This window comes from Sturnus vulgaris, chromosome 20 (assembly GCF_052056855.1).
Source record: "Sturnus vulgaris isolate bStuVul1 chromosome 20, bStuVul1.hap1, whole genome shotgun sequence".
Taxonomy (NCBI): domain Eukaryota; kingdom Metazoa; phylum Chordata; class Aves; order Passeriformes; family Sturnidae; genus Sturnus; species Sturnus vulgaris.
In genome coordinates this window covers 8,563,027-8,575,080 of record NC_142262.1, presented here as the reverse complement: position 1 = coordinate 8,575,080, position 12,054 = coordinate 8,563,027, and the positions used below count along the sequence as shown (strand labels likewise).

The 12,054-nt window shown below is 42.7% G+C and overlaps 1 protein-coding gene across 2 annotated transcripts; it reads left to right on the top strand.

The window, feature by feature from the left end:
• The first annotated feature begins 1 nt into the window (after position 1).
• CYBC1 (cytochrome b-245 chaperone 1) lies at positions 2-11,919 on the top strand. 2 transcript variants are annotated; one of them, XM_014885051.2, is made up of 7 exons: positions 2-109; positions 2,259-2,389; positions 3,491-3,532; positions 4,797-4,870; positions 5,775-5,871; positions 7,118-7,262; positions 7,761-11,919. In XM_014885051.2, exons 2-7 carry the CDS (start codon positions 2,305-2,307, stop codon positions 7,888-7,890), a joined length of 573 nt encoding a protein of 190 aa, XP_014740537.1. In that variant the 5' UTR covers positions 2-109; positions 2,259-2,304; the 3' UTR covers positions 7,891-11,919. The 2 variants fall into 2 exon arrangements, with proteins under 2 accessions (XP_014740537.1, XP_014740538.1); XM_014885052.2 differs by having other exon boundaries at positions 4-109; positions 7,118-7,278; positions 7,761-7,854.
• Positions 11,920-12,054: the final 135 nt, after the last annotated feature.

The following is a 12,054-nucleotide window of genomic DNA, read 5'->3' as shown; positions in this document are numbered from 1 at the left end:
CATCTCTGCCCTCACCCAAAATGGCGGCGGGCGCGTCCGTCCATCCCTGAGGCGGGACCAGCGCTGAGGCGGCCGCGGATCCTTTAGAACACGGCCGGAGCCCGGGCAGGTACGGCGGGCACGGGGCTGGGGACCGTGAGGGTGGAGGGAGGCCTCGGGCGCGGGGGAGCAGAACGCGCCGCTCGGGTGGGTTTTGCAGGGCCGGAGCCTGGCTGGGGAGGGTCTTCCCCTCCCTGAGGGGGGAGCAGGTGCAGGCTTGGGAGGTAAAGAAAAATGAGCTCTAGAAAAGATTCACCTGATGTGTGGTCCTGACTTGATGGCTGTTGGTGGTGAGGATTTCAAAGCGTGCCTTCCAATGGCTTTTGCTGGCTCGCCCTCAACCGAGAGCTTGGAGGAAGCATGAGAATGTTATTTTGATGCTGGAGATCAGTTCAGTGTCAAACCGGACAAATTCAAGCAAAGTTTTGAGTTTTGGAATTTGAAATGAGAGAGCCGCACAAAAATACCTCTTTCTTTGTAATCGTAACATTGTTGTAGTAAAAGTTTTGTATTTGCTTTAGGGCGCGTTTATGATTTATTTATTAAATGTAACTTTTGAAGCTGCTTTGGTGCTTTTTATTCCAAGGTCCATCTCTTGCAAACAACTGCCTTTGAGAGACAGTGCACTGATGCTGAGTGTCCAGCATTAATCCAAAACTGGCATTTGCCTGCTTAAACTTCACTAAATTATTATGGGGGGAGATATCAAAGTCTGCATTAATGCAGACTTGGCTGATAGGTGTAAGAATTATGGTCTAAGTAGGGTGTAATATTTGTTAAATACAGTGAGATTTCTGCAGTGATTTCCAAGTATTTTATAGCTTGTATTTAATAACAGGCAGGAGAAGGCATTATACATGCAGAAGTATTTTCCGGTATATTTGAGAGCAACTCACAGGAGTCATTTGAAAATTAAAATTTGATGCTTGACATCCGGAGGAGATGGAGCGTGTCTTATACAGAAGTGCTTTTGGCTCTTTCGGTTTCAGATGCTCTCAGATGTGTTGCTAAGAGATTAAAATCAAAGTCGTGGGTGCTTTTTGTTTAACTGAAAAGACCTGGCTAAATCTGCTTCCCCTAGAGCTTTGTATGCAAACTACCAGAATTGCAGGAGTGTCTTCTTGTATGCAAGAACAACTGGATAACTAAAGGACTGAAAATCACATATTTGCCTTTTGTAAGAACTTGGATGTGCTCAGACTTGCTCTTTCCGTGTTTTTCATGGTTATTCGAAACCTGATGAATGTTGGCATTTTCTGGAAACCTGTTATCACGGGCAGCTTAATGCCAGCCTTCTTGAACTGGTTCTGTGGGACAGGCTGCCCAGGAACGTGGTGGAGTCACCGTCTCTGGGAGTGTTCAAAAAACATGTAGGTGAGGTGCTTAAGGACAGGGTTTAGTGGTGGACTGGGCAGTGCTGCATTAGTGGTTGGGCTTCATGATCTTAGAGGTCTTTCTCACCCTAAATGATGCTGATTCTATGCTGTAAAGAAGCAAAAATGGCATGAAAATGCTGCATGGGATTATTCAGCTCTTACTGGTTTTAATTAGTACCTGTCTTTTTAGTCTCTACTGTTTCTGCCTAGGCTGAAGGCATGGTCTGGTTGAGGACAGACAAACACACTTGTGGTTGGGAGCTCCTGGTTGTGTTATTGAGGTGGCTTGGAAGATGGGAATGCCATCTGTGGCATTATGGGATGGTGGCAGTGCTTGGCTGTAGCCCTTCCAGCTGTGTCAGCAGGGATGAGACCCCATGTCAGAGGTGCAGAAGGCTGCACTGTCCTGCCCCAGCTCCCAGACCAGCCCTTCACACAACCCTTTGAGCTCACAGGAAAAATGCTGGCAAAGACATTTCCATTCCCCTTGCTGTTTTATCTGTTTGAAAGGCTGCATGAATTAGCAACAACATTGTTCCAGGTTCTTGTTTCTCACATTTTTCTTCTGGAATCTGATTATAATAGAAAGAGACTTTTACCCTTAAAATGAGAACTTTCTTCCAAGAGTTCAGATTCCTGTTGTTGTTATGCAACTTTTCACATGACAGTTTTACTTTGTGGTTGTTTTCAGTGTACATATTGCTCTTCCTGTCCAAAAAGACTGTGTTTTTATCCTGGAGTATCTTTTATAGTCTAGACTAAGACTTGCTAAGTCCTGAAAAATGCTAGGAAGGGGAACTAGTGGAATTGTCAATGGTTTAATTTTTTTTTTTTTTGGTCCAGTGAGGTTTCATGAGTCAAACTGGGCTGTTGAGAGTTTCTTTTGAAGATGTATATGTTGGTTGAAAAACGCACGAATTCCCATCTTCATCTAAAGAGGTCACCTGGCATCCGATCCTGGTCTCTCTGTGTTGGTAAGACCACAGCATTCCTCAGCTTATTTCAGAGCTTGCTTTAAGGGAAAGAGGGTCATTGAATAAACTCCTGAAAGAGCCCCTAGTGAAATGCCTGCCTTCCAGGCGTTTTCCTTTCCAGAAGAGGAGTGATTGTACTTTGAACTCTTCCTTTCTCAAAGCCACTAAATGAGTCTGAAGCCTCAGCGTGGCAGTTTCACTGTGAGACTTTCAGTCTCATCTGGAGAACCTCAGAAGCTCATAGATGGAATTCTAAGGAAATCCTGAAAGATCAAGAGCAGAAAGTTTGATTATGTGCCATGCAGCAATAGAAATGTGAAGCTTCTGAAGGGGCTGTATAGTGAAGTTGAAAAACATCTCGATTTTCAGGAGTGGAAAACTGCAGTGTGGCCATGCTGGGGTTGGACTGTTCGTGTGCTTGGTGGTGAGCTCCTAAGGACACTGTATGAAATGGGAAATCATACAGCATGTTCTGAAGGCATCCTTATAAACACTACTGAATATGCAGGAAAAGTAAACTTGTTAGGGTTGTACTGAGAGAGCTGCTGGGGAAAATCTGCCATATCCTGCTTTCTAGCTGAGCAGATCCCACGGCAGTAACACCACGTTGTCATTGCTTTCAGAGATGTTGAGATCATCTTTGCAGTTGCAGCAGCCTCTGGGGCATGGGGGCACTCTTCAGCTGCTTCCTCCTCCCTGAGAGAAAGGAGCTGGCAGTTTCTGACACAACTTTAGTGCAAAATCTTTCTTTTCGCTCCACAGAGCCCTTAAAGGGGAAAATAACCAGTGCAAGGTTTCTGTGAGCACTCCAAATTGTACTGTACTGAGAGAAAATATGGTGTCATGGTTGGATTGGGTCCCTCTGAGGTTCTGTTCCCAGTTGTGTCATAAAATTTTTATTCCTGACCCCAGCCCCTGTGCTTTTAATGTCTTTTCAGAGTAGGTTTTTTTTAATACTGAGAGAAAAAAATAACTTGACTTTCATATAATGATGTATGTTGCAATCATGTCCTTTTTTTGAAAAGTGATGTTTTTCGTTAGGGAATTTTAGATGTTTTTTGAGCTGCTTATTTGTCCTAATTCTTTCCTCTTTCCCCCTAGGAATAGCCTCCATTGGTTTGGCTGCTGCTTATTATAGTGCAGGTAATGGCCTCTCTCATTTTTTGGGAGAATTGTTTCTTTCCTGTTGATGTGGTTTTCATGCTGATGATCCATCTGCAGATTCTGTCTGGCCCTTCAAAGGCAGTGGAGTTTCCTTTCCCACTTGGTGATGTGAATATTAAAACCAGTAATAACTGTTGCCTCTATGGCTTACTGTGCTTTAATACTCTATTTCTTACTCAGCTTCCTTTTCCATTTGCAAGTATTTTTAATAATGATACTGATACTCTGTGGCATTTTGTACTTTCAGTGTTTTATAAATGTGATGAGCTGGTCCTCTCAGCTCTCCTGGGAAGACATGTAATGATTATTTGACATCATAATGAAATGATTACTTTGCCTTTGACGGAAGTTCTCTGTTTCTCTGGAAACTGTCACATCATCACTAGCAGAGATTACTCATCCAAGCACCTTTAGAGATCAGACAGCTCCTGCTGCTCCCCCCCCCTGCAGTACAGCACACTGCACCAAATGCCAGCTGTCTTTCCATCCGTGGGATTTATCCTGGAAGCTGCCCTGGGATTCTTGTGCTGCATCCTGTTAATATCAAATGTTAAATCTTAATAGTGTGTAGGAATGTGCTGCCAATATAACCCACGTATTTTTATTTAAAGTGCAAAATGCAATGAAAGCTGCTTGAGCCATCATCTAAATCAGCCTTGTTTGCTCAAGACATTGCAACAAAGTTTTCTGAAACCTCAGCATAGTTCTACTGTGCCTTCAGTTAAAAACCTGAGTGAGCAAATTGTTCAGGCTGTGACATGTAAACATTTCCAGTACATGAAATGCAAATGTTTGTTTGTCAAGAGGACCAGCTGCTTCTTTTTATGCAGAAACATGTTTGCTTTATTGAATTTTCATTGTCCTTATCCTTGTCCTCTGCAACACAAATATTTGGTGTTTGACAGCAGGTTGGCAGTCTTGTGGATGCCATTTAAGATGCCTTTGCTTGTAGAGAAGAGAAAGATGTGATGTTACAACCTTGCCAATAATACATATGCTTATAATTCTGCATTGAAGCCCAGTGTCAATGAAGTCTCTGAAAAGTGTGAAAACTTTCTGTATTTTCATCCTGGGAAAGAGTTGTAAAATAGCTTCTAGTGCAACTAGAGGCAGAAATGTTCCATCAGAGAAACCTTTTCTGCTTTTTTTACTTTTAAATGGAGCATGTTCCTTTTAGGATTGTTTGAATACCAAAGAAGGGGGGGGAAAAAAGCTAAATTTGTGCATTTTTTGCATTGTTCAGACAGCTTGGCATGGAAGCTCTTCTACATGGCTGGGTGTTTCTTTGTGGCAGCCCAGAATCTGGAGCAGTGGGAGGTAAGATGCTGAACTCAGGAAATTAGGGTTTGTGAGTAGGAAGCAGTTGGCAGATGCTGATTCCAGCAGCCCCACGCACTTGCTCAGTCCAAACAGAAAAGTTATGGTTTTGGTTTTGAGGAAACCCTCTGGGTTTCTATACTGGGACTGGAATTAGGACAATAATTCTTTGACTACACAAGCATGAAAATGTGAAGCTAAACATATGGGTGTTTTTAAGGGGAGACTTGGCCCAAAATGTTGTCTCTTATATAAAAGAGGGAGGATGACCAGGACATTCAGCTGTTCAACATGAACTTAGCCTTCAAGCTAATGACAGAGCAACCACTAAATAAGGGAGCTCTGACCTTCCAGGCTGCTCAGCCTTTTTCCTCTGGGACAAGCTGGTTTAGAATTGTGTGGATGTTGGTTTGAGAGCAGTAAGTCACCTTGTCACCCTGCTGATCTGAATTGTGTTAGAATGAGCAACTCCCTTAAAGAGAAGGAGATCCTCTTTTTTCATTGACTGTCAAGGATATTTAAGGTCTGTGTAAGCCTGGCCCATAGAGCACAGCACTGGACTGTCAACTTCACCAGAAATGAAAATTATAGGAGTTACAAGTTAGTGTTCAAGTTTGATTCCAGGCAGAGTTTTTATTATGTGAGGAATGTGGCAAGAGGGACAATGAACCCACTTTTAACTCCCTCCTAGAAGTCATACAAGAGATGTGGTAAAGTTTCTCTTAAAACCAAGAGCAAGATTGTGATTTTCATCATCTAGAAATAGAGGAATGTCTCTAAATGAGCTGTGCATTTTTCTGTTACCAAAATTATTTTCCCATAGAACTATGTTTATTTTACTTTGAAGCATAGCTAGTGATGGTGTTTTCAAGAAAATCTTAATTTTTATTTTTCAATTTTACAGGAAGCTGTATTTGATAAGAACAAGGGAACAATCTGCCTAAAAACATTCAATCTCTACAAAAAAATACTGACCTTGTCAAAAGGAGGGAATGAACAAGGTGAGAAAGCAGCATCTGTGGTAGAAAATGTGGTGAGCAGCAGAAGAGATGGATATGTGCCCATTTTATAGCTTCTCTGGAGCTCTGTACTCAAATTAAGTCACATCTGCTTCCAGATCTGCTTTGTTCCCAAGCAGCAGATGTAACAATCTGCCTCTCTGGGCCCAAATGCTTTTTCTCAATGTGCTGAATGCATCTTGTTAATTATTTTAATCCAAGGTAAGTAGGCCTACACATTGCTTTCCATAATAATCTTAGCCATTCCTTTGGGATGTTAATGTGTTTACCTTGCCCTTGGCTAGCCTGCTTGGCAGCTGGGACCGGTGGAAAAACTTCAGTTTTGGATACAGAAGTTGAGATTCCTGTAATCTCATCTGCTTTGGGGAACAGGCAAAGGTTTAGATACCATATGCAAGCAGGTATGTTACATTCTGCACATATAGAATATGCATTTAAAGCAGCCTGTTCAGGAGGCTCAGTTTAATGCAGGATCTGATGTCCTTTGAGCTCCCTGTTGGAGTAACAAAAGTTGCAATATAGTCTGTGAGTTGATTGAGTCATGATGAGTTGGTAGCTCTATTGCAAACTAGGATCTTTTATTCTGTTACAAAAGTAGGATCTTCTTCCATGGCAGAGTTTTTGTTTTACTTCCTGATGTAAATAGAACTAGCTCTCAGTAAGCTCAGAAGGGTAGCCAAATTTGGAATGACCTTAAGCTGAATTAGTTTTAAAGAGTTCATTTTTGAGATGGAAGATAAAAGATGTTAATGATTCTGAACTTTCCTTTGGGATATGTGTTTACAATGGAGAGCTGAGGAGATCTCTTCCTCTTTGATAATGTCTAGTTTAGGTACCATTCATGCAGAGATCAGCTGATGCTCTGAGCAGTTAAATATTTCAGTATTTGTTCAGTCTCAGTAAAGTGAACACCTGTTGCCTGCTCAGTACAGAAAAATAGTTCAAACTGCCATTAAAGCAAGTGGGAAACACACGTAATAATGGGTTTAGTGCCTGGCTGTATCTTTTTCCTTAGGGCCTGTCCCAGCTGCAATGTGCTGCAGTCACACCCTGTGCATGTGTCTTTTGCCTGAGCAGCTCATGCAGGACTGCCCTGGTTGTGCGAGATCACAGCAGTGGTGCCAAGAGCAGGGTCCCTGTCACCCGTGAGCAGTGGCAGTGCCGAGGGTGTGCAGTCACAGTGAGGGAGTGAGTGCTCACAGCTGCCTTGTGTCGCCCGTGTCCGCAGTGGTGGCCGTGCTGAGCGAGATCCGCGATGTGAACGTGGAGGAGGAGAGCGTGCGCTATTTCGGGAAGGGTTACCTGGTTGTGCTGCGCTTCGTCACTGGATTCTCACACCCGCTCACCCAGAGCGCCGTGCTGGGCTGCAGAAGGTGCAGTGTGCACTTGGTAAAATTACAGTGTGTTAGGTGGGAAATGCCAATCGTGGGGATCAGTAATTGCCAGCTATTATAACCGAGCTGTTTTCAGACTTGCTGGTATGAGCTTGTGTTTAAACTTTTAGACCCCATCGTGTTTTCATTTTCAGACCTTTGGGTAACACCATCTCTCAGGATCATGTTTAGGTATCTAGGATCCCTTTAGTGCTGCATGTCTGCTGGAGTTGCCTTCCTGAGTTATGGAATGGCAGAGGGGATTAATTCTACTTTGCAAACATTTGGTGTACTAGTTAACAGAAAATTTATCTTAAGCAGAGACTGGGGAGAGGGCTGATGAGGAGGGAATGGCTTGGTGTGGCATGCTGTCAGCTATACCCTCACTGCCCATATGACTTTCCCTCTAGGGAGTTATTCTCAGGAATTAGCAGGCCTGCTCTTGTCTTGTCAGCACCACAGTTCCACTAACTCTTCCTTGTTTCTTCTTTTCCACAGTGATGTGGAAGCAGTTGCCAAACTCATTACGAGTTTTCTGGAACTGGACAGAGTAGAGACCCCACAAGATTTCTCCCAGAGCAGCGAAACAGAGGCAAGTGATGCAGATGAACCACAGGTTAAATACTGATAGATTGTGAACTGAAGCAAGCAGAGGTTTTCACACATCTGGAAAATATTCTGATTGTTCTTCAGAAAAAGAAATCCCTCACAACCCTGACCTGGGCATTCCTCAACATGTGCATTTACAATGGGTGGAATCTGTCTTAGGGCACATTGTTTAGTGCTAAACTGCTTCAAGACCCTGCATGTGGACACTGCTGGCTTTTGAACTTTGTCAGCTCATCAAACTTGTCTAGGAATAGTTATTTATTAATGAATTGGTTTGAAATAATTGCTTTTCCATTAATGAAGTGAAGATACAGATGTGAACTTCTGCTTACTGCAAACATTTGCTGCAGGTACAGTATATGCAATGTAGGAAGGTTGAATTTGTAACTCATAACACAATACTTGGAGGTTTCCTTTTTAATATATGCAATTAGGAGATGCAGAGTAGTGGCACTTTTATGTTCTCTACTACTGACTTGCCATTGGCTATCTGTGGAAATTAAAGTCTGAGTGCCTCTCTTGAAATTCTAAACATCAGGTTAATCAACCTGTAATGGTGTCTTAACTTATCTCAGACTCACCAAGGAGCCATAAATAGCAGAGGAAAAATGATCACATTGAAATGTCTTTGGGATGTTCTACCTTAATCTTGTTCTGCTTAACTTCTGGGCAGGACAGAACAATCTTTTTGTAGACTTCAATGTTTACTGTTTAAACTGTGTATTTAGAAAGGAAGCAGGGACATATGTAACTTCAGGAAGGGAAAAGACTGATGTCAAACAAGGTGGTATCTAGAGTTGTTGAGTATTTCATCACTTGAAATGATAGCGAAGTGCTAAATAATAACTTTTCTAAGGTAGCTGGCATAGATTAAATGTTTAACTTGTACCTGTGTTTTACTCCAGGTGTGTGGTGTCCTCTGTTCTGACCAATGGTTTCACAAATAGTTAAAATACAAAATTTTTCAAGGTATTTCTGAAGTAAAAGCTACCTCTGTTAATCAACATATTCTGTCTAGAACTAGAACTCCATCATGCTTATATTAACATGTCAGTACAAGAAAAAATTGTAAAAAGCTGCAAGTTCCTTCAGCATGCTTCAGCTGCTTATACTGAAGTTCAGTAGGTTTTATTTAGGAATCTTATGGTCTTTAGACCTGACTTAGAAAATATTTACACAGTTACATCTAGGAGATCTGAACAGGGTACGAGGTAACTGTGTTGTCTGTTTTCATGGTTGGCCAGCAGCAAATGTCTCCTGGCAGCAGTTTCTTCAGGATTTAAAAGAGCCTGTGTTCTTGCTCCCAATCACTCTACCTCTACAGAGAGAAGGCTTTGGAAAGGTTTAGGTAGAAGCTCCATGCTGTTTGTGTTCCAGTTTGGTCTGAAGCTGAGCACCTGCTCATCTAAGAACAGATTTCCCTTCCTGCCATTCAGAGCTAGGATGTGAGCTGGGAGGCAGAGGCTGTTGCAGTCAGTGGAAGGTACTCACACTGCAGGGACATGGCTGTTGATGTAGTTTGCCTGCAGCACAGAGCTTGGTTTGTTTTCTTTAAATGAGATAAAAAACTTGTAATCAAGTCAGGTATCAGTACAGACCCCTGCCCGTACACATTACTGAAAGTCCTCTGAGTTGTTGGGGTGATCATGGGGCTTTCAGTGCCTACCCCACCCCACTGGAACTGGGAAGCTGCTGTGTATGAACGTGGGAAAATCAGGTTGCAGGCAATTAGCTAAATTTGCCTTTATTCTGAAGCACAGCTGTAAGCTAAGCATAATCATCAAACCTGTTTAAAAAATATTGCAGGGTGTAACACTTTGTAGAGTTCCTCATTTAAATCCACTGTAATGTATCCCCTAGGTGATGCTCATTGTAGAGAGAGGAGAATGAGATTGGGAATTTGGAGAACTTTTTTTTTTTTTTTTTTTTTTTTCCCACAGTGTAAAATGAGAATGATGAGTGTTCTAAGGACTTTCAGTACTGTCCTAGAGTGTGTAATGGTACAATGTAAGCACAAGGGCTCAGCCTGTGGTAGCTGCTGCTTTGTATCAAGGATATTCAGAGGGCATTCATGGTGTGCATTGCACTTACTCTGAGCCCATGGAGTGGACCATGGATAAAACAGACAAAACTGCCTGCCTTCAGTCTTAGCTCTACTGGCTTTCATTTGTATTCCCATGAGAGCTGACATTCTGTAAACCATGCTGTAGTTCTCCAGTTAAAAATCAGCTTTTGAGAGGTACGTCTGTTGGTCTGACCCTGCTCTGCATCCTGTGTTCTGCTTCTGCTGAGCTGTAGTGCATCCAGTTTGCTGTGCATTCATGGTGTTAGTCATGTCTATACTTGCAGACTATGCAATATCTTATACAAAGACTAAATAATGCAAGGAAAATTCACAATCTATGGAAAGGGGAATGACCTATAGTAAGATACAGTGTAACTTGAAATGCATCCTGTGCAGTAAATTGCATGTTGGGTTGATGTCAGTGACCACCTCTTAGGAGGTGTTTCCCAGTATCCTCCTCATTCCTTATCCTGCTGTGTTAGGTGGGAGAGGGATGGCTGCTGCCATGCACTGTGTCTAAGAGGAATATTTTGACTCCTCAGCCTTTCCCTCGGAGCAGCTGGTGCCATCCTCTCTCGTGCCATTTCTATTTTGCATTTGGCAGTTGTCACTGTACCAACAAGTACAGTTTCAGTGGGAAGCTGTGTTCTGTAGTCTGAGCTAACAGGATGGGGCTCTGAGGACATTGTGCCAGGCTGTGGGTGCTGCCTGTGGGGATGTGTCAGGCACTGCTGGCTCATCCACCCAGGAGCTTCCTGTGGCACTGATCTCTGTGAGCCTCTGAGCTTGGCAATGGGACACTGCACTGATGTTAGCACAGGCTGCTGGGGTTTTCTCTTGTGTTTCTCTTGATCCACATGTGGAGCTTCTTGCCCTCAATTGCAAGCCCGGGCCAGATGCAATGCAGTAACTGTGTACATGTACAATTAACTTGCAATTGCTGTTCACATGGATTTGGTAATGGCAATGTCTGTGCACTCCTCAGCAGTGGGATCAGCTGAAGAACTGTGGGAAGCAGGTGCAGCTCAGGCCAGGGTCCACTCTTCCCTCTTTGTTGAGTCCTCTCTCCTCCTCCTTTTCTGCCACTTCTCACCATTGTGCTGAAGCCTTTCCTGGATGGTTTTCCTCACTTCTCTTGGGCCCAGCAAAGTCAAAGTAGTAAACAGAGTAAACATGTGCCTGGGATAAAGTGACTTGGACTCAAAGGAATGATGTGAAAGACTAGTTTTGCTTAGGAAATTAGGTACTCCTAGGAGACTATTACATTAACTTTTGCATCTCAGGCCAGCTAGAGACTTGTGCCTGGACAGCTGTAGTTTGCATGACTTAAAAATGATTTAAAAACCTGCACAGCAGACCTTAGGTTAGCTCTAACATCCTGACCCCCAAAACCAAGCCCTTTTGTCATGTCCTTGACTATAACTGTATGGTAAGTGCCACTTAGCAGATGCCCCAGCTCGTGCTTGAGCAGCACAGTGGCAGTTCCTGGCATGGCTGTGGTGGGATGGGACTGGGGCTGTGGCTGCTGCAGTGAGCAAAAGCCAGAGTGCATCTGTGCAGAGGGAGAGCACTGCTTTGTGTAAGGTGTAACCTCATATTCCTGCACTTCACAGTGAAACATTCCATACCTGGCATCAATTGTGCAAGTCTCAAAGAAAATCCAAATATTTGTAGTTGAGATCTGACTATCAGGCTGTATTTATGGAGTTACACAGATACCAAAACTTCAGCTGGCTCACATAATAAATAAAGAGTGCTAGTTCTGACAGTGTCATAGATGGCTGGGAGGCAAAAATACTTCTGGAAAATGTTTAGAAATTGCCTTTTTTTTTTTTTACTTTAAAATTGCAAGTAGAATTTCAGCAAGGCCTTGTTGTACTGTCTTTTTTTAAAAACGTTTATTGATAAAATCAACTTTGATAACTTGTTTCGCATCGCTGTAGTATTTTGTATTGTTTTTAATTAAAATTATTAAAATATTAATGGCTGTCTAATTTATTTCTGGGAACACATCTACTGAAGTAGAGTTAATGAGGGGGAGGACAGACTAGAAGAAGTCCAAATACCTCTTAGAAGTGACCCTGCTGACACTCTTCTATAACAGTCAAGCTTTTAATT

Excerpts from the sequence above, each read along its gene's own strand:
- CYBC1 (XM_014885051.2), top strand. The coding sequence starts at position 2,305 with ATGTATATGTTGGTTGAAAAACGCACGAATTCCCATCTTCATCTAAAG. Across the intron at positions 2,390-3,490 it reads ATCCTGGTCTCTCTGTGTTG|GAATAGCCTCCATTGGTTTG; the intron begins GTAAGACCACAG and ends CTTTCCCCCTAG. Across the intron at positions 3,533-4,796 it reads TGCTGCTTATTATAGTGCAG|ACAGCTTGGCATGGAAGCTC; the intron begins GTAATGGCCTCT and ends TGCATTGTTCAG.